Source organism: Megascapheus bottae, chromosome 35, assembly GCF_031878675.1.
Source record: "Megascapheus bottae isolate mThoBot1 chromosome 35, mThoBot2.hap1, whole genome shotgun sequence".
In the NCBI taxonomy this organism is placed as follows: domain Eukaryota; kingdom Metazoa; phylum Chordata; class Mammalia; order Rodentia; family Geomyidae; genus Megascapheus; species Megascapheus bottae.
This window is the reverse complement of record NC_143543.1, coordinates 1,199,623-1,220,246: the sequence shown is the minus strand read 5'-3', so window position 1 is coordinate 1,220,246 and position 20,624 is coordinate 1,199,623. Positions and strand designations below refer to the sequence as shown.

The window sequence follows — 20,624 nt, the reverse complement described above, 5'->3', positions numbered from 1 at the left end:
TGGTTTCTCTGTCTTTGGGGGAGGGGGTGTGCGGGGGGCACAGACATGGGGGGACAGAGTGTGGACAGAGGCAACCGTGGTCCTCGCTGGACTCGACGTGGAGAATGGACTCCACCATTTGTAGGTGGGGATGGGGGGGGAATGGGGAGAGAGCAAGGGAAGGGGGGGACGCTGTCCTCAAAGAAATGTCCTCGGGCCTGACTTTTGCGACATCACCTTTACAATAATAATAATAATAATAATAATAATAACAATAATCGAATAGCATATGTGTTATGCATAAATACGTCTAAGATGACTGTGTATAAATACATACAGCATGCACTCTATTACCTATTACACAGTAAACACATTGTAGCGTGGATAGCTGCATAGACTCGAGACCCCAAATGAAAAGCACGATGACAATTCCCAGCAAACGGTGGGGAAGCAACAAGTAGAACACAAAGACGCCTGGCAGTGGAGACAAACTCCTCCTCCACGCATGCTGTTAGGTAGTAGTTTTATTTGACTTTCGAATATTTAGCTTTCATTGTAAAGGTGGCCTACGGTGACAGCAATTCCGTCACCAGTCCATTTCTATTTTCTTTTCTTTTCTCCCCCTTCCTGACTTCCCTCCCACCCCCACTCCCCCTAAATGATCAAGTCTCCTCTTATTTTGTCTTTTGGGCCAGTCTTGGGTCTTGAACTCAGGGCCCGAGCACCATCCTTGGGTTGTCTCAAGCCACAGCACCACTTCTGGCTTTTTTTTCTCTGTATGTGGTACTGAGGAATCGAACCCAGGTCTTCATGCATGCTAGGCCAGCACTCTACCCCTAGGCCACACTCCGGGCCTGTAAAGCTCGTCTTCAGCCTGGTGTTAAGCATGTTTGTGTCACCCCTGCCTACATCTCCCCTTCGCCTCCTCTGCTTTCTTCCCAGATAAAGGAAAGCAATGGAGAACACCAACGAATCACAAGAAACCCTTCTGCCACAGCGAGAGAGCACGGGCTCGGTGGGGATTTTGTCGCAGCACCTTCTCATCCAGCGAAGTCACGAGAAGTTCGAAGCCAAATATCCCTGCCCGAATGCTTTCTGCCTCCTGCCTGGCCTTCTCCACCCAGACCCTCTGTGTCCTTCTCCTGATGTGAACTCTCTCTCCCCACCCTCCTGTTGATTCTTCTTCTAGTTCCCTCCTCCATTTTCTTCTTTCTTTTTGTCAAATATTTATCTTTTTTTTTTTTTTGTCCAGTCCTAGGGCTTGAACTCAGGGCCTGGCCGCTGTCCTTGAGCTTTCTCAAGGCTGGTGCTCTACCACTTGAGCCACACAGCTCCATTTCTGGCTTTTTCTGTGTCTGTGGTACTGAGGAATCGAACCCAGGGCTTTGTCCATTCTAGGCGAGCCCTCTACCACTAGGCCACCTTTCAAGCCAAGTGTGGTATCTTGAAGTCTAGTATTTCCGATGTCATTCAACATACCCTAACAATGTGATAACATAACAATTTAATAGAATGATATTTTCACATATTTCTCTTTCTCCAGCGTTAATTTTCCTTCTTCCACTGTGTTCTCCGTGGTCTTGCCCATCTTTATTGGGGTATATAGTTATGATCTTCCTTTCGGTATTGTTTATGAGAAAATTGCCTTCTCATGTATTTAAAACACATGATGGTTCATGCCTTAAAATTAAAAATAAAATACAGTAGGCTGGAGAAAAAAAAAAAACAACGAACTAGCAATTTAAGAATGTCATATCCTCCGTGGCTTTCTTGGAGAATTTCCTTCACTTTTTTATTGTGCCCTCCTACGTGGTTTTTGTCAAAGATTCAGGAAGAATTCAGAGGCGGAAAAATTGACCTACTTAAAACTCAGAAGTTACTGGAAAAACTAGACTTCCAGTGCAATGAATATCACATGAAACAAATTTTTAAGGTGAGATGAGAACTGCCCCTTGCTCGGCGTACCCTGGAAATAACAATCTAATGCAAGGGATTGTACCTTGAACACTTTCCTGAGAAAAGACGGATTGAAAATGAGTCCCTTAAGGACAGAAGGAATTAAATATGGGAATTCCACTTAAAAATCCACGTGGAGAGAATGTAGGTGGTGCTAAAATGAATTGTGGATTCATATCTATTCATATGTATATAATATAATAATATGCAGTAGTACATTAGTAACATTCATACGTATTAATTGTGGACATATAGTTATATATAATATATGTATATATAATTTATGGGGCTTAAACTCAGGGCCTGGCTTCTGTCTCTGAGCCTCTTGTGCCCAAGGCTAGTTCTCTACCACTTGAGCCATAGTTCTACTTCTGGCTTTTTCTGTGTATGTGGTACTGAAGAATCAAACCCAGGGCTTCATGCATGCTAGGTGAGCATTCTACCACTAGGCCATGGTCCCAGCCCGTGTATGTAGATTAGAACTCACTCTTGCTCATGAGAGGGTGTGTGGTCTGATTCACTTGGCCTACTTTGCTTTCCTAGGTTTATCCATTTCTTTGAAAAATGATGCCATATCATGATTAAGAATAGATGAATAAAATTCCTTTGTGTAGTTATACTACATGGGTTTTTCTTTTTTTGATCCTTTCGTCCACTGAGGGGAGTCTGGGACGATTCCATATCTTGGCTACAGCTCATACTGCAACAGCAATGACTATGGTTGTGTTGGTGGCTTTACTGGATCCTGATTTTGTGATTTTTTTTTTTTTTGGTAAATGCTCAAGAGTGGACTTGCAGGGCCCTAGGGTAGTTCTATGTTTCATTTTTGGTTGTTGTTTGGTGGTTGTGGAGCTTGGACCTGGCCTAGGAGTTGTCTCTGAGCTTTTTCACTCAAGGCTGACTGCTCTACCACTTGAGCCACAGTGGCTTGCCTGGTGTTTCATTGGAGATCAGAGTCTCACAGACATTTCCGGCCCAGGCTGGCCTTGAACCGCGATCCTCAGATGTCAGCCTCCTGGGAGTTTTCTGGAATTTGCTCTTTGGTAAGAATGGAAGCCAAGTGCCAGGAATGGCTGTGCTTGGCAGGAGTCCTCTTCTTGTTCACTCAGGGAACAGTGTGTGGCGCTCACAGTGGGGACCCACCAGCCGGTCCTTTCTCTTTAGTAGGACAATGACAGACAGGGGAAAGGAAGAATCACCATCGAAGAGTTCCGAGCCATCTACCGCATCATCGTGCACAGGGAGGAGATGATGGAGATTTTCAACACGTATTCCGAGAACCGCAAGATCCTCTCCGAAAGCAGCCTGGTGAGGTTTCTGATGCAGGAGCAGTACAGCTTCGACAGGAGCAGAAGCCTCACCTCCCAGCTCATCCAGAAATACGAGCCTATCGAGGAAGGTCGGTGCACGCTGCCTTCTCTCCCCGGCCTCCGTGGAGCAGGCCTGCCTGGCAGGCTCACAGTCCAGTTTCTGGATGAGGCAGCTTCTGGCAAAACACACGCTTTTATTTTGACGTGTTGTAGAATGTATATATAATATGTGTATCATATACATATGCATATATATATGCACGTATAATACATCCTATTCGCATACATAGGCATTCTATTATATGCGCATTCCATTATATATTGTAAAATAAGATAATATATAATATATCGTATTATGTATTATAGCGTATACATTGTATTACATATACTATAGTAATATAATACAAAGTATATGATATAATACATAATATGATATATCATAATATATCATATATATGATATGTCTCACATATATATGATATATATGATATATCTCACACATATATTGCCGCAGACCGACTCAGCGGGATTGCGGAGAGACCAAGTCTGGATTCACAGGTCAGGAATGGATTCGGCGATGACAGACAGACACAAACGCAAGGGAGGTTTGAAATCTGCTGCGAAGTTTTACTTGTTGAGTGTGAGATTATATACAGTCAAAGCAGGAGTAGTTTCTTTCAGTTGGCATAAGTTCAAAAGATTACAATCACGTTTAAGAATGGTTACAGGGTACATTTTTCTGAGTAGAAAAGAAACTTCTCCCTTCATTCTAAGAAGCCATGGTTAATAAGTCAGGCATTATGGTTAGGCGTCATCCGCCTTAACATTAATCACTATTAGCTTTGTTTACCATCTGTTTTCTAGTTCTTCCTATGATTCTGTTTCTAAGTTAGTAATTATTACTCTTGTGCCAGGAATTGTAAAACCTTAAACCTAAGAGTCCATTGTTGCTGTTCAGTTAGAGCACACCACGGTGCTCTAGCCCTTCTAATCCTTCCCATGTGATTCATTAGGTACTTGTGACATTTACACAAGTAATGCAGACGCATTAAAGGCATATTCAGGTAAACTAACATTTATTACTAATTCAGAGATCATGTTTTCCGTTTAGTTTCTAATTCTGTCTTATTATTAGTAGAGTGCATTGAGGTCATCAAGGCTGCTGTGGATGTGTTTGCGCCAGAGTAGCCGGGCATGCACTTTTAGTTCCTGGAGCATCTAGTCGCTCAATTAATTGTTTAGGCCAGTAGCTGGCACAGAATATTACTGCCATACCATCAACTATCAGAAATGAAAAGAGTGATAAAAGAATCCCAGCACCCAGCATTATGAGCATTCCACGCATATGTCCCGGTCTCTGCCAGGGACCTCCAGGAGGCCTGATCACCATTGGTGCGAACCTCAGGACTGGCAGCCATTCAAGCTCTTTCTGCTCCATGCTGCACAGACTCCACTGGAGTGGGTGTGGCAATATATGATATATCACATATAACATATGTGATATATGATATATGTGAGAGATATATAATATATCATATTATACCTATAATATAATATGCATTATATTATTAATAAAAGTATATGTATTATGATATATACCATATGATATATTATATAATATATAATATCAATATAATATAGTAATACAATGTGTATACTATAATACATATGTGTATATAATCTGTGCATATGTCTATCTATGTATGTGTATATGTATCTAGCTACCCACCTATCTCTCTCTAGATATCTTTTCTAAAGGAGTATTGTATTGCAGGCTTGCAACAAGATAAATGCAACAGGTTGTAAAGTCATTATGTTAACAAAGAAAGCCTAGGAAGTTCAGGTGACATTTTGTTTTTTGTCAGCCCTGGATTCTTGAACTCAGGGCCCGGGCGCTGTCCCTGAGCTTCTTTCCCTCCAGGCTGGCGCTCTACCCCTTGAACCACAGCTCCACGTCTGGTTTTCTGGTGGTTCACTGGAGATCAGAGTCTCCTGGCCTTTCCTGCCCGGGCTGGCTTTGAACCCGTGATCCTCAGATCTCAGCCTCCTGAGGGGCTGGGGTGCCAGGCGTGAACCTCCATTTCCTGGCACTTCTATGTATTCTGTAACAAGCCCCACATGATGATTCATTCTTAAATGTCCATGCGGAAGGAGTTAAAAGGACTCACTAAAAATCGTGTTTTGCAAAGAACTACTAGCCGCAGTGTTGAGATTCACCCTTGACGAAGAGTTGGGAAATGAATTCTCTCTGCTCAGTGAAAAATGGAGTTTAGGCCTTGCTAATGCTGCTTCTACACTCTCTCCACGTGTTGTTATTATGATTATTATAGTTAAGAAAGTGCAACAGATGTCGTTTGAAGGCTTCGTAAGGTACATGTGTTCTCCAGAATGCCTGCTGTTTAAAGAGGAATGTAAAAATGTCTACCAAGATATGACCCGGCCACTGAACGATTATTTTATTTCATCGTCACACAACACCTACCTGATCTCAGATCAATTAGTGGGACCGAGCGACCTCTGGGGATATGTCAGGTATTTATACTTATTTTAGGACTTATTTTTGCTATGATGAAATTAATGCACTTTATTATTTTTTTTGTGATGTGGGTCTTGAACTCGGGGCCTGGGCGCTGTCGCTGAGCTTCTTCCACTCAAGGCTGGCGCTCTACCACTTGAGCCACAGCTCCACGTCTGGTTTTCTGAGGTTACATAGGATCTCACAGTTTTGCTCTGGATCCAATGTAATTCCTCTTTCCATGAAGCCAGGATTCTAGGCAGCGGCCCCCAACCCCCCTTTATTTGTTGAGATGGGGAGTCTCATAGACTTTATCTTTTGAAATTTCTTTCTCCCCGTCTGGCCTCCAACTGCGATCCTCCTATCTCTCTCCTCCTGAGGAGTGGCAATGAAGAGAACCACCTTAATAAGCCCAATAGTTTAGAAAAGAACAGACAGGGTGTGGCAGTTGTTGAAACAAACAAACGCATTAACAGTAAGCCAGGCAGCCCCGAGTCTGTGCAGGTCTGGTGGGTGTGTGTGTGGGGGGGGTCCCCGGGTCTGGGGTGGGAGGGGGTCCCCCGAGGCCGGTGGCTGACCACCCCGTGTTTCCTGCAGTGCCCTGGTGAAGGGGTGTCGGTGTCTGGAGATTGACTGCTGGGATGGGGCACAGAATGAGCCCATCGTGTACCACGGCTACACCCTGACCAGCAAGCTCATGTTCAAGACGGTGATCCAGGCCATCAAAAAGTATGCCTTCATGGTAGGAGACCTGGCCTGGCCCGGAGGGCACGGGGACGAGTGGGCATCCGTGGGTTCACAGGGGCTGGGGCCGAATCAACCACTCACATGCTTCAGCCATGATGGTGATGATGATGGTGATGATGATGGCACCACTGGGTCTTGAACTCAGGGCCTGGGCGCTGTCCCTGAGCTTCTTTCCCTCCAGGCTGGCGCTCTACCACTTGAACCACAGCTCCACTTGCCGGCTTTTTTGGTGGTGGTTCACTGGACAGAAGAATCGCCTTGGGTTTTCCTGCCCCGACTTGGCTTCTCTCTGTGATTGTCAGATCTCAGCTCCCTGAGTAGCCAGGATGAGAGGTGTGAGCCTGGCACTGTCTGTCTGTCTACCTGTCTGTCTTTCTGTGTACCTATCTGTCTGTCTGTCTATCTACATATCAATCCACCTATCAGATGGACATTTGCCTCTCTGTCTATCCATCTATCTGTCCACATCTATCTATCTATCTATCTATCTATCTATCTATCTATCTATCTATCATCTGTCTATCTATCTATCTATCTATCTATCTATCTATCTATGTATGTATATATCTATGTTTCTATCTCTGTATCTGTGTATCTATGTATCTGTGTATCATCTATGTATGTATGTATGTATGTATGTATGTATGTATGTATGTATGTATGTATCTATCTATCTATCTATCTATCTATCTATCTATCTATCTTCTCAATGGATTTGTAGTAAAGTCCATGAGACTCTGATCTCCAGTGAACCACCTGAAAACCAGACGTGGAGCTGTGGTTCAATGGGTAGAGTGCCAGCCTGAGCTGAAGAGCTCAGGGACAGCGCCCAGGCCCTGAGTTCAAGACCCAAGACCAATCCATCAATACATAAGTTCATAAACAAATCAATTCTTCTACAGATTCGATGGAACTCACTGTAACATTCGGATCATTCCTGTTTCCTTCCTGCCAGGCGTCCGATTATCCAGTGGTGCTTTCGTTAGAAAACCACTGCTCACCTTCCCAGCAAGAAATCATGGCCGGCATTCTGCAGAACACATTTGGAGAAGCTCTGCTTTCTGACATGCTGGATGAATTCCAGGACACGCTGCCCTCCCCTGAGGTGGGTGATGTGCAGTTTGAGAGGCTGTAATTGAAGCCTAGTGGTAGAGTGCTTGCCTAGCATGCACGAAGCCCTGGGTTCGATTCCTCGGTACCACATACATAGGAAAAAGCTGGAAGTGGAGCTGTGGCTCAAGTGGTAGAGCTCTAGCCTTGGGAAAACCCAAGGACAGTGCTCAGGCCCTGAGTTCAAATCCCAGGACTGGAACAAAAAACCCCAAATAAATAAGAAAATGACAGTTCCACTCAAACTTACCTGTCATCGTGCGACCGACAGCGCTCTGTCCGTCTGTTCGTACAGGCCTTGAAATTCAAAATCTTAATTAAGAACAAGAAAATCGGGACTCTCCTGGAAACCCGGGAAAGGAAAGGGTCGGATAAACACGGGCAGGTGGAAGAGTACGAGGAGGAAGTGGGAGACCAAGACGAGGAAGAGGAGGAAGAAGACATTCCTTTCCTGCCCAGAGTGAGTCTGGAAAAGGAATCCGACCTCTTAAAGACGTTCACGCCCAGCTTTTTCAAGAAAAGGAAGGTGAGGTGGGGCTCGAACTCGCTGGTGACGGAGAGATCTGTCTGGTGGTCTTATTTGAACAACGCAGGCAATAGAATGTCTATCCTCCCGATGACAGCTCCTATGTGTCAGTGAAACTCGCTTTGTTTTTCTTCTGAGGAAGCACAATCTTTTTTTCCTCCTTCTTCATAAAATGCAGATCTAGGACTATAAAAAAAAATTGGCACTGTAAAAACCAAATGAAACTTCATGCCTTTCCTCGCATGGTTGTTCCTCAATAGCTTTTCTACCCTAATTGATGATGAGAAGTTGTTGTGTTCAGATGCCAGTGGCTCCCGCCTTGTCATTCCAGCTCCTCAGGAGGCTGAGATCTGAGGATCACGGGTTCAAAGCCAGCCTGGGCAGGAAAGGCCAGGAGACTCTGATCTCCAGTGAACCACCAGAAAACCAGACGTGGAGCCGTGGTTCAAGGGGTAGAGCGCCAGCCTTGAGCAAAATTGCTCAGGGACAGCGCCCAGGCCCTGAGTTCAAGCCCTAAGACTGACAAAAAAAAAAAGAAGCTGTTGTATAGTAGGTCTTGTGTAAAGCACCAATTTGATAATTATGTATAATATTACATATTATACCATTATACATTATATAATATATTAATTTATTATACATTATATAGTATGTGGTATTATTTATTATTATTTAACATATATAATTATATTAATTTACGTATAACCTATATTAATCTAAAATACGCTCTACTTAACTGACTTGCTGAATATTAGTTATAAGTATCATATGGACTTGATCTGCATAATTTTGTGAAGAGTCTTATGACAAGATAACCTGTTGAACCGCCTAATCACCCCTCCCCCGGCCCCTCCCCCACCCGTTAATTTGCAAAAAAAAAAAAAAAAAGGAAATGTGCCCCTGCTCAGTGTGGAAAAAATGTTTGAAATGACTGCGTTTTATTTTTAGACCAGGAAGGTAAAAATAGCTCTGGCCTTATCTGATCTTGTCATTTATACCAAAGCCGAGAGGTTTCGCAGCTTCCAATATTCAAAACTGTACCAGCAATTTAATGAGAACAATTCCCTGGGGGAGTCCCAAGCTCGGAGACTGTCCAAGTTGAAAGGTAAAAATCCTTGCGATTCCAGTGCTTCTGAGTGGGTTCTAGTCCGTGTCCTATGAACACGTCTGGCTGTGGATAATAGGCAGTCTCCCGTGAGAGTTCTGCACCGGAGAAGATTTTAGGAAATTATGGATTCTTGTATGCAACCACCAAAAAAAAAAGAAAAAGCTCTGACTCAGGCAAGCAAGTGCTGGACTCAAGTGAAGCAGTTCAAGGACAAGGCCTGGCCTGGAGTTCAAGCCCCAGTGTGTGTGTGTGTACCTGCCCATACTGGGGCTTGAACTCGGGTCTTCTTGCTCTGGCTTCGCTTTGTCCCCAAGGTTGGCAATCTACCACTTGAGTCACACTTCCACGTCCAGCTTTTTGCTGCTTTGCTGGAGATAAGAGTCTCACAGACTTTCCACCCAATTTCCCTTTTGGAAAAACCCATGGGCAGGTCTGTCTGATTAAGGCTAGAAAACATTTTTTATGACACCAAAAAGCTAACAGTCAATCATTATCATTGCTGGCTGACCATTTACAACAGGCACAGGCTTTATCCTACACACACACACACACACACACACACACACACACACACACACACGCAGAATAGACATCATTAAAACGACAAGATACGCCAGTGGGATTAAAATCCACAAATGGTCCCTGATTTTAAAGAAAGCCAAATGGAAGTCTGTAAAGAAAGAATAATACTAGGGAATGGTTTTCCCCTCCAAAATTAGCATATAGATAGAAAAAACAAATTAACAACAACAACAAAAAAACAAACAAACACCTACCCGGCAGCCTAGAATGGTTCTGAATTGAGTCCTGAGATTGCAGGTGTTTTTTTGTCTTTAATTCCCTTTTCATTCATTTTCCCCTACCTTTCTAAAACAAAAGCCTTCAAATCATGTTTGCAGGCTTACAACCCCAGGGCATGTCCAGATACTACCCTTTAGCTAGGAACCCAGAAGGCCAAGAATAGTGTGATTTTTTTGCCTAGAGAGAGCTGGACCCTTAGCCACCAGATAAAGGAAAATGAGCCATTTGTGCTCCATCACCCACGAGACTCGGAAAATAACCCGACATTGGTGAGGTGTGATTGTGTGACATTGCCACGGGAGAATTCGTATCTAGGGTGCCAAGAGGAGAGGAACCCCTGTGATTTCCATCTGAGAAGCGTTGCCCGTGATATTAGACTGGAGGCATGGTTCAAGTGGGAAAACACCAGCCGAGCAGGCGAGAGGCCCTGGGTTAAACCCTAATGCCAGCAAAATAACTAAATGAATAAATAATCAGAACAAAGCAAAATAAAATAGAAGCCAGGGGTTGGTGGCTCACACATCTGTCCTCCTAGCTACTCAGGAGGCTGAGTTCTGAGGATCATGGTTCGAAGCCAGCCCAGGCAGAAATGTTCGTGGGAGTCTCAGCTCTTAATTAATCACAGAAAAAGCTGGAAGTGGAGCCGTGACTCAAGTGGTAGAGTGCTAGCCTTCAGCAAAAAGGAGCTCAGGGTGTAGTACCCAGACCCTGAAGATCAAGCCCCAGGATGGGCAAACAGGCATTGGGTTTGTTGTCATTTTTTATGATTCACAAATCTGTAATAGTTTTTTGCACAGACAATCCATATCAGCCTTATTGAAATGATTGTAGAAGTCTATCAAATACAGAAACGGTAGCTTATTTCATTTATTTTAAATCTCTCTCCGTATCTCTTCTTCATGTTTTTCCTCTGTTTTATTTTAGCCCAAGAGTTTATTTTTCACACCCGGAAATTTCTCACCAGAATCTATCCTAAGGCAATGAGAGCCGACTCTTCCAATTTCAATCCTCAAGAATTTTGGAACATCGGGTGTCAAATGGGTACGTGGCGTATGGAATCGTGTGCAAAAACAAGTTGAGATGAATTTGCCTGAGCCAACCCAGCTTCCTGTAAACATGTTTGGTTTTGAGAAAAGAAATGAATGGAACCATGGCTGGGTGTGAGCGCTCACGCCGTCGTCCCAGCTCCTCGGGAGGCTGAGATCTGAGGATCACGGGTTCAAAGCCAGCCTGGGCAGGAAACTCCATGAGCCTCTGATCGCCAATGAACCATGAGAAAACCAGACGTGGAGCGGTGGCTCAGGTGGTAGAGCACCAGTCGTGAATGAAAGAAGCTCAGGGACAGCGCCCAGGCCCTGAGTTCAAGACCCAGGACTGGCCTATACACATGTTAAAAAAAATGGAGGCCCATGGACTTTAAGGGTGAAAGTCGTTCCTTAAGTGAGTCTAGGGTAAGGCCAGGGCAAGGAGAGGCCCTGAGGATTTGTATGGACCTTCGATGCTGGAGGAAGGGCAAATGGAGGCCCACGTGGATTTCTCATGACTCTTGAAGGCCAAATGCCATTCCTCGAGCCGCATCTCCATTTCTGGCTGGTTTTTGTTTGTTTGGTGTTTAGTTGGACAGAAAAATCTCACAGATTTTTTCCTGCCTGGGTCGTCTTCAAACCTCCACCCTTGATCCTCAAATCGTAGCCTCCTGAGTAACTAAGATGACAGATCTGAGCTACTGGCACCTGGCCTCTACGTTTTGCATGTTACCTGAGCTAGATAGGCGTACCATCCATCCATCCACCCATCCATCCATCCATCCATCCATCCATCCATCCATCCATCTATGTATGTATCTACGTATCTATCTATCTATGTATCTATCTATCTGTCTATCTATGTATCTATCTATGTATCTACGTATCTATCTATCTATGTATCTATGTATCTATCCATCTATATATCTATCTATGTTTCTATGTATCTATGTATCCATCATCTATCTATCTATCTATCTATCTATCTATCTATCTATCTATCTATCTATGTATCTATCTACCTATGTATATATCTACGTATCTATCTATGTATGTATCTATCTATCATCTATCTATCTATCTATGTATCTATCTATCTATCCATCTATCTATCTATCTATCTATCTATCCATCTATCTGTCTATCTAATTGATCTCTCTATATGTATACACATCCATTTCTTCTGTCGTCCACTCCAAGTGTCATTTTGATTTCCTTGCTTAAAGCTCTATAGTAAAGTCGTTTACAGCTTGATCTGCCACGAATCCATCACACAGCACTGTCGATAGATCAGGGGGGAGAATGTGTAGAAATCATGAATTCTCAGAGTGGTGATAAGTACTTTCAAGCCACTTGGAGACTCCCACAGGGAGGCCCGAGGAGGAGGAGGAGGAGGGGGAGGAGGAGGGGGAGGGGGATGAGGAGGGGGAGGGGGAGGAGAAGGGGGAGGGGGAGGGGAGGGGGAGGGGGAGGAGGAAGAGGAGGAGGAGGAGGAGGAGGAGGAAGAGGAGGAGGGGAAGGAGGAGGAGGAGGAGGAGGAGGAAGAGGAGGAGGAGGAGGAGGAGGAGGAAGAGGAGGAGGAGAAGGAGGAGGAGGAGGAGGAAGAAGAGGAGGAGGAGGAAGAGGAGGAGGAGAGGAGGAGGAGGAGGAGAAGGAGGAGGAAGAGGAGGAGGGGAAGGAGGAGGAGGAGGAGGAGGAGGAGGAGGAGGAGGAGGAGGAAGAGGAGGAGGAGGCTCTCAGCTCCCATCAGAGAAAATCACATTTTCCCACAGCAGCTCCAGGAAGTGGAAACAAGAGGGTTTTCTTGTTCTTCTGTGGATATTTTTCTTTTCTCTGGGTCTCATGTGTTGGTTTCTCTGACTTTGGGGGGGATGAGGTGGACACAGACATGGAGGACAGAGGCAGCCTGGTCTTTGCTGGATACGACTTGAATGGGGACGGGAGGGGAAACAGGGAGAGAGCGAGGGAAGGGGGGGGGACGCTGTCCTCAAAGAAGTGTCCTTGTGACTTGACTCGGGGAACTGTCACCCCTCTGCCTTTACCATAACAGTAATTAAAAAGCCCCCGAAGCATGTGAAGACAGAGCGATGGCTGGAATTGAGTAAATGAGCGAGTGCTGGCTTTAGCTGGGACCCTTCCTGGCTGACTTTCTCTCCTTCCCTCTTCTCACAGTGGCCTTGAATTTCCAGACACCTGGTCTACCTATGGATCTGCAAAATGGGAAATTTCTGGATAATGGTGGCTCGGGATATATTTTGAAGCCACTCTTCCTAAGAGATCATAAAACAGACTTTACCCCAACCAGCACAACGGACCGTGAGCCAATTACACTTTCAATAAGGGTAAGACAACTGATATATCTTTTTTCCCCCCACCTTTTTATTTGCTTGGTTATCATTTTAAGTTAGTGTACATGAATATTTTGAGTTCTATCCTTTGTGTATTTGTCATGGGTCTTGAACTCAGGGCCTGGCCGCTGTCCCTGAGCTTCTTTCCCTCCAGGCTGGCGCTCTACCACTTGAACCACAGCCCCATGTCTGGTTTTCTGGTGGTTCATTGGAGATCAGAATCTCATGGACTTTCCTGTGTAGGCTGGCTTTGAACCACGATCCTCAGATCTCAGCCTCCTGAGTAGCTGGGATAACAGGTGTGAGCCACCGATATCTACCTTGTTTTGCTTTCCTGCCTTTTAAATTTGTTAATTTTTTTCCAGACCCTACACAGAGATGATATTTTAATAGCATTCCATATCTGAATGCTTTCTATTGAAAGACTTTTTTTTGGGTACAAGAATGATTTCCATCCAGCGAATAGAAATACTGAGGTTACAACCTTTCTTTTGCTTCTTTCAAAGACCTATTTATACTATGTGATTGTAGGGTTAGCATTTTATATTTCAATAGTGAGGTCTAACTTCAGCCTATTATTGATTTTGCGACTATAGTGCCTTTTCTTCCTTCAATTGAAAGGGTTTTAACCAGGAAAACTCAAGGAACAGCTTTCTTTTCATTAATCTCTAGCAATAGGCTTTTGAAATTCAGGGGTCTCTCCCTCGCTCCCTTTGTGTCTATGAACATTATTTGATTGCTTAGAAAGACATTATATACATTCATTCCTCTGTTCTGATTTCTGCCCTAAGGATCTAATAATTTGCATTCACTTTGTTTCTGCTTTCCTATGAGTTTGGGGAGAGCGTGAACATTTTCCTTGAAATTAATGATTCAAAATCCACGTGGGAGCATTCTCTCATCTTTGTGGAGATGGCTCAGCTTCCAGTTTGCTGTTATTTTCCATCTCCATTATGCTTGAGAGATTTTTTTTTCAGATAGGGTATTTTGCTTTTTTGTTGTTTTATGTATTTATGTTATTATTTATTTGTTTATTTAATTTATTTTTGGGGATGATTGTATCTTATCTATACCTCCTTAGTAGCTGGGATTACAGATGTGTGCCACCACGCCAGGCTTGGTGTGTGTGTGTGTGTGTGTGTGTGTGTGTGTGTGTGTGTGTGCATATGTTTAAGACAGAATATTAACTAACTTTATTTTTCAACCTAGAGGCTGGCTTCAAACCTCAATCTTCCCATCTCTGCCTCGCAAGAAACTGGAATTGTAGATCTGAGCTTCCTCTTTGTTTCTGACCACCCCTGCCCTTTCCACATTCATATTTTTTTTTCTTTTTAGACGGTCATAGGACTTGAACTTAGGACCTAGGTGCTGTCCCTGAGCTTCTTTCCCTCCAGGCTGGAGCTCTATCACTTGAACCACAGCTCCACGTCTGGTTTTCTGGTGGTTCACTGGAGATCAGAGTCTCATGGACTCTTCAGCTCAAGCTGGCTTGGCACTGCGATCCTCCTATTTCAGCTTCCTCAGGATAGCTGGGATTCATAGACATGATCCACCAGCCCCTGGTTTCTACATTCTTATCTGATTAGTTTGCTTCTCATCGTTTGCACTTTCTTAAAACAAATTCCATCCTGCCTCGGTTCATTTCGAGCACGAGCGTTCTCCTGAATTTTATGGCCTTTCCAGAGACATGCTTCTTCTCTTGTTCTTTCAGCGGGATGCGTCTTTGCTCTTGAAAATGTCACTGACTCTCTTGGGGAAAAATAGAATTCTACCTCTCTCTCCTCTCTCTGTTATGATAAGCCACGCTAGCTAGTTCAACTGGACTTGTTTCCATTCCATGTGATTTGTTGGCAAATAACGCGGGCGACCTTGCTGCTTTGTCTGTATTTCTATTATTTAATTGGTGGCTGTGCAAGCCAGCCGAGCCTGTTGGGGAAGGCGCAGCAGTGTCTTTCTGTAGCTGCTTCTGCTCAGGGTTGCTTTGATTTGTCATGGCTGCTTTAGAGAGAGGCTTTGCCAGTCTTGGAAGCTGAAGACGGCTCTCTCTCCTTCCTCATTTTCTCACTGCCAGAGAGAGACACCAGGTCTCGAAGCAGGCGTTTTCTTTCTTTTTTTTTCCAGTCCTGGGTCTTGAACTCGGGCCCTGGGCACTGTCCTTGGACTTTCTCAAGGCTAGAGCTCTACCACTTGAGCCTCAGCACCACTTCTGGTTTGTTTTCTATGTATGTGGTACTGAGGAATCGAACCCGGGTCTTCATGCATGCTAGGCCAGCACTCTACCACTAGGCCACACTCCCAGCCTAGTATTTTATTTCATTTTTACTTTTAATTTATTACATTTTTGTTGAGTGCTCAGGTGTTGAACTTGCTAGCCTTTTCTAAACTACTCAGGCCGCAGCCCGCAGTCTTTTTTGCTCCATTTTTTCAGATTCAGCCTTGGGTGTTTGCCTAGGGGCTGCGTCAGGCAGGCGACCCCTCTCGGTGCCTCTGGTGTGGCTGGGGTTCCAGGAATGTGTCACCACACCCAGTTGGTCGTTTGTGTCTCCCTCGCTCCCTTCCTCCCTCTGTCTCTCTGTCTTAGTCTCTGTGACTCTGTCTTTGTCTCTTGTCTCTGTCTCTATCTCTCTGTCTTTGTCTCTGTGTCTGTCTCTGTGCCTCTGTTCCCCTGTCTCTGTGTCTGTCTTTGTCTGTCTCTGTCTCTGTGTCTCTGTCTTTGTCTCTTTGTCTCTGTCTCTCTGTCTCTCTGTCTTTGTCTCTGTCTCTGTATCTCTGTCTCTGTCTCTGTACCTCCCCCCTCTGTCCCTGTCTCTGTCTCTGTCCCTCTGTCTCTGTGTCTCTGTGTCTTTCTCTCTGTGTCTCTGTGTCTGTGTCTCTGTCTCTGTATCTCTGTGTCTGTGTCCCTCTGTCTCTGTCCCTCTGTTTCTGTCCCTCTGTCCCTCTGTCTCTGTGTCTCTCTCTCTGTGTCTGTGTCTCTGTCTCTGTATCTCTGTGTCTGTGTCCCTCTGTCTCTGTTCCTCTGTCCCTCTGTCTCTGTGTCTCTATCTCTATCCCTCTATGTCTGTGCCTATGTCTCTATGTCTCTGTGTCTGTGTCTGTGTATCTCTGTCTCTGTATCTCTGTGTCTGTGTCTGTCTCTGTCCCTCTGTCTCTGTGTCTCTGTCTCTGTCTCTCTGTCTGTGTCTCTGTGTCTCTATCTTTGTATCTCTGTGTCTCTGTGTCTGTGTCTGTGTCTCTGTCCCTCTGTGTCTCTGTCTCTGTGTCTCTGTCCCTCTGGTCTCTGTCTCTGTGTCTCTGTCTCTGTCTCTCTGTGTCGGTGTCTCTATGTCTGTGTCTGTGTCTCTGTGTCTCTGTCTCTGTATCTCTGTGTCTCTGTGTCTGTGTCTCTGTCCCTCTGTATCTCTGTCTCTGTGTCTCTGTCCCTCTGTGTCTCTGTCTCTGTGTCTCTGTCCCTCTGTCCCTCTGTGTCTGTGTCTCTGTGTCCTGGGGCTGTCATCGTCAGTCTGTGATCCTCCCGTCTCCACGCCTGGCGTGGTCTGGGCTCCGGGCTGCCGTGGCAGTGCGGTGCCCGTGGGTTTTGTGCTGTGGGCGGGCGTGGGGCGGGCGTGGGGGCCTCCAGTGGCCTGGTCGTGGGCTTTGTGCAGCTCATCAGCGGCATCCAGCTCCCGCTCAGCTCGTCGCCCACGAGCAAGGCCGACACGCTGGTGATGATCGAGGTGTACGGCGTCCCCAGCGACCACGTCAAGCAGCAGACCAGGGTCATCAGGAAGAACAGTGAGGCCTGGCCCTCCCCGCGCGTGTGCGTGTGCGTGTGCGTGTGTGAATCCTGGGGCTTGAACTCAGGGCCTGGGCGCTGTCCCTGAGCTTCTTTCCCTCCAGGCTGGCGCTCTACCCCTTGAACCACGGCTCCATGTGTGCTTTTTGCTGGTTCTTGGGAGAGGAGAGTCTCGTGGCCTTGCCTGCCCGGGCTGGCTTTGAACCTGTGGTGGGAGGCAGGCGTGTGGACAGCCAGGGGGTCACCCACATGGCGCTGGGGTGTGCTTGGCCCGGCAGCCTTCAGTCCCCGCTGGAACGAGACGTTCACCTTCGTCGTCCACGTGCCCGAGCTCGCGCTCATCCGCTTCGTGGTGGAGACGCCCGGGCTCCTTGCCGGCAACGAGCTGCTGGGCCAGTACACGCTGCCCGTGCTGTGCATGAACAGAGGTGACGCCGCAGCCCCTGGGCAGGGGACGGGGCCGGGCGACTCCCCCCTTCTCATGCATCCACACGGCCGGGCCTCCTACACCCCCTGCCCGCACCGCTGGGCTCCTCCCTCCTTCCTTCCCTCTCTCCCTTCCTCCCTCTCCCTCTCCTCTTCCCTCTTTCTCTCCCTTTCCTTCGCCTCTTGTGCACATTGTAGTCTTTAAACTCAGGGCCCGGGCGCTGTCCCTGAGCTTCTTTCCCTCCAGGCTGGCGCTCCACCCCTTGAACCACGGCTCCATGTCTGGTTTTCTGGTGGTTCCCTGGAGATCAGAGTCTCCTGGACTTTCCTGCCCGGGCTGGCTTTGAACCTGGGATCCTCAGCTCTCAGCCTCCTGAGGAGCTGGGGTGACAGCCGGGAGCCACCAGCGCCTGGCTCTGTGCCACGGTTTTCAATGCATGTTTCTTGGAGCCAGTTCCTTTCTCAGTCGTCCCGGGGACGCCACCACCTCGTCTTGGTGGCTTCCGTGAGATGCTATGCGTTTGTTTGCAGGTTACCGCCGCATCCCTCTGTTTTCCCGAACAGGCGAGAGCCTGGAGCCTTCTTCCCTCTTCGTGTACGTGTGGTACATTCGTGAAGAGAGCGGCACTTGACACCACGCCGCCTCTGCACCACAATAAAGCAGCCAAACACCATGGCCTCGTTCCTTCTTCCCCACCCCGAGCCAGAGGACAGAAAGCGGGGCTTCTGAGGACAGACGTGTTGAGCTCGCATCCACTGGTGTCTTGCTTTCTTTTTTCCTCCCCTTGGTCCTGGGTCTTGAACTCAGGGCCTGGGCGCTGTCCCTGAGCTTCTTTCCCTCCAGGCTGGCGCTCTACCACTTGAGCCACAGCTCCACGTCTGGTTTTCTGGTGGTTCATTGGAGATCAGAGTCTCGTGGACTTTTCTGCCCAGCCTGGATTTGAACCTGTGATCCTCAGATCTCAGCCTCCTGAGGAGCTGGGGTGACAGGCCTGAGTCACCGACACCTGGCTATATATGAATTATTTTTGTTTAGAAACTGAGCCAGATGCGGAGGGAGGCTGAGATCTGAGGATGGAGGTTCAAAACCAGCCTGGGCAGGAAAGTCCACAAGACTCTGATTTCCAATGAACCACCAGAAAACCAGACGTGGAGCTGTGGTTCAAATGGTAGAGCGCCAGGCTGGAGGGAAAAAGCTAAAGGGACAGCGCCCACGTTTTGAGTTTAAGACCCAAACACACACACACACACACACACACACACACACACACACACACACACAACTCAATTGCTCTTTATTCTTTTGCACATCGACACTCTTTGTAAAGGGAATCAATCCTAAGAAAAGAAAGAAACCTGGCGCGGAAACACCCACGAAAGACCGAGTTCGAGTCGTCTTCTTGAGCCCCTCACAGTCCATTCTGTCTTTGACCACGAACATAACTTGCTTTGTGTGAGAAACTTAGAAGTGAGAGAGGAAAAAAGCAAATCCCCACCCCAGTGATGAGTGCATAATTCCTAATTTCATAGCCGCGGTCAAATGATGCTGTTTCCCAGTGGGTACCATTTTTCTTCGTGGAGTGGAACGGTGCAGAGGTAGATATTAACAGCTCCCACAAACACAGCTTTGCTCTTTACAACAAGCATTAAGACCCGTCCTTCCAGCTCTGTGACATCCTCATACACAACCTGAAGAACAGGAAAAGAATGCATCTTTATTTTCATCATTGCTTTGAAAATATTTTAGTTTTTTGAGGCCTATCCTGGGGACTTGAATTCAGGGCCGGGGCTTTTTTCCCTCCAGGCTGGCGCTCTACCCCTTGAACCACAGCTCCACGTCTGGTTTTCTGGTGGTTCCCTGGAGATCAGAGTCTCCTGGACTTTCCTGCCCAGGCTGGCTTTGAACCTGTGACCCTCAGATCCTGTTGAGGAGCTGCGGTGACAGACCTAAGCCACCACGGCCTGGCTGGTGATTATTTTTAATAAAAATAAATTGTGGCTGCTCCCGTCTTGCTCTTTGGAGTGGAATGGTTAACAAGGAATCTTTCCAGACTGGCATTCGTTCCGGAAAACGACATTTAAACCAAATTTAATGCAAGTCTATTTTGCTAAGAATTGTAGAATTTCCTTATTCTACTAAAACCTGCCCGCTTCAAATGTAGAGAGACTGTAATTTATTCAGTAGGAATACATTTAAATATTCAGTGCCTCTAGCTTGTCCGTGAATTGACTTGCGTCTCACTGGTACCCCAGCGTCATGAGTCTTCACGGAAGACGCAGGAGGAAAGACGGGCCCATGTTTGCGATTTCCTCCTGCAGCTCAGATCTATCCTTGAACGCACACTGAAGTCACTTTATGATTGCAGTTGACTTCCATCTCATGTAGATTTTAACTATGGAATATGTGCATTGGTTTAATAAAATGTGGATGAGGCAAGCAAGGCCACAAGACAGGAAAATACTATTACCGTGAATATGTATGAAAATACTCCTTTTGTTTTCTCTAATCCCTTTTGAAGAATGGGCCTAATTAGGCTGTAAATACTCTTGTGTTTTGATCAATCAATCTATCTATCTACCTATCTATCTATCTATCTATCTATCTATCTATCTATCTATCTATCTATCCATCCATCCATCCATCTATCTATCTATCTATCTATCTATCTATCTATCTATCTATCTATCTATCTATCTATCTATCTACCAATCTATTTACCAATCTGTCTGTCTGTCTACCTACCTCCCTGTTTACCTATCTGTCCGCCTATCTGCCTGTGTCTGCCTGTCTGTCTTTCATCTCTTTGTCTATGTACCATATCTGTCATCTGTTATGTCGTGTCCTCTTTCAATATCAATATATATCTATCAGGTATCCGCCTGCCTGACTTAACACCTATTACGTATTTTTGTCTGTCTCTACCTTCTTTATCTGTCTGTCTGGGATCAAGTGACACACAAGACATGCCGTCGGACAGATAATAATCGGGTGAGGAAAGAT

General features: G+C 46.0%; 2 protein-coding genes across 2 annotated transcripts in view; one reads left to right on the top strand and one right to left on the bottom strand.

The window, feature by feature from the left end:
• Positions 1 to 928: 928 nt before the first annotated feature.
• On the top strand, positions 929 to 18,299 carry Plcz1 (phospholipase C zeta 1). The gene is made up of 13 exons (XM_090324476.1): positions 929 to 1,053; positions 1,789 to 1,912; positions 3,103 to 3,334; positions 5,576 to 5,777; positions 6,358 to 6,502; positions 7,463 to 7,612; positions 7,913 to 8,143; positions 9,092 to 9,248; positions 10,977 to 11,093; positions 13,250 to 13,419; positions 17,067 to 17,196; positions 17,476 to 17,625; positions 18,155 to 18,299. Exons 1-13 carry the CDS (start codon positions 935 to 937, stop codon positions 18,253 to 18,255), a joined length of 2,028 nt encoding a protein of 675 aa, XP_090180602.1. The 5' UTR covers positions 929 to 934; the 3' UTR covers positions 18,256 to 18,299.
• A 619-nt stretch (positions 18,300 to 18,918) lies between these two features.
• The window catches only part of Pik3c2g (phosphatidylinositol-4-phosphate 3-kinase catalytic subunit type 2 gamma), a 36,886-nt gene continuing 35,180 nt past the window's right edge, over positions 18,919 to 20,624 (bottom strand). Inside the window, exon 16 of the mRNA XM_090324543.1 lies at positions 18,919 to 19,312. Coding sequence (XP_090180669.1) covers positions 19,160 to 19,312 — 153 coding nt within the window. The 3' untranslated portion in view covers positions 18,919 to 19,159. The remainder of the gene's footprint in view (positions 19,313 to 20,624) is intronic.

What these genes read in the sequence shown, in the direction of transcription:
- Plcz1 (XM_090324476.1), top strand. Translation starts at nt 935, where the DNA reads ATGGAGAACACCAACGAATCACAAGAAACCCTTCTGCCACAGCGAGAG. An exon ending in TCAAAAAGTATGCCTTCATG is followed by an intron (nt 6,503 to 7,462) that starts GTAGGAGACCTG and finishes CCTTCCTGCCAG; the next exon opens with GCGTCCGATTATCCAGTGGT. An exon ending in GAGACTGTCCAAGTTGAAAG is followed by an intron (nt 9,249 to 10,976) that starts GTAAAAATCCTT and finishes GTTTTATTTTAG; the next exon opens with CCCAAGAGTTTATTTTTCAC.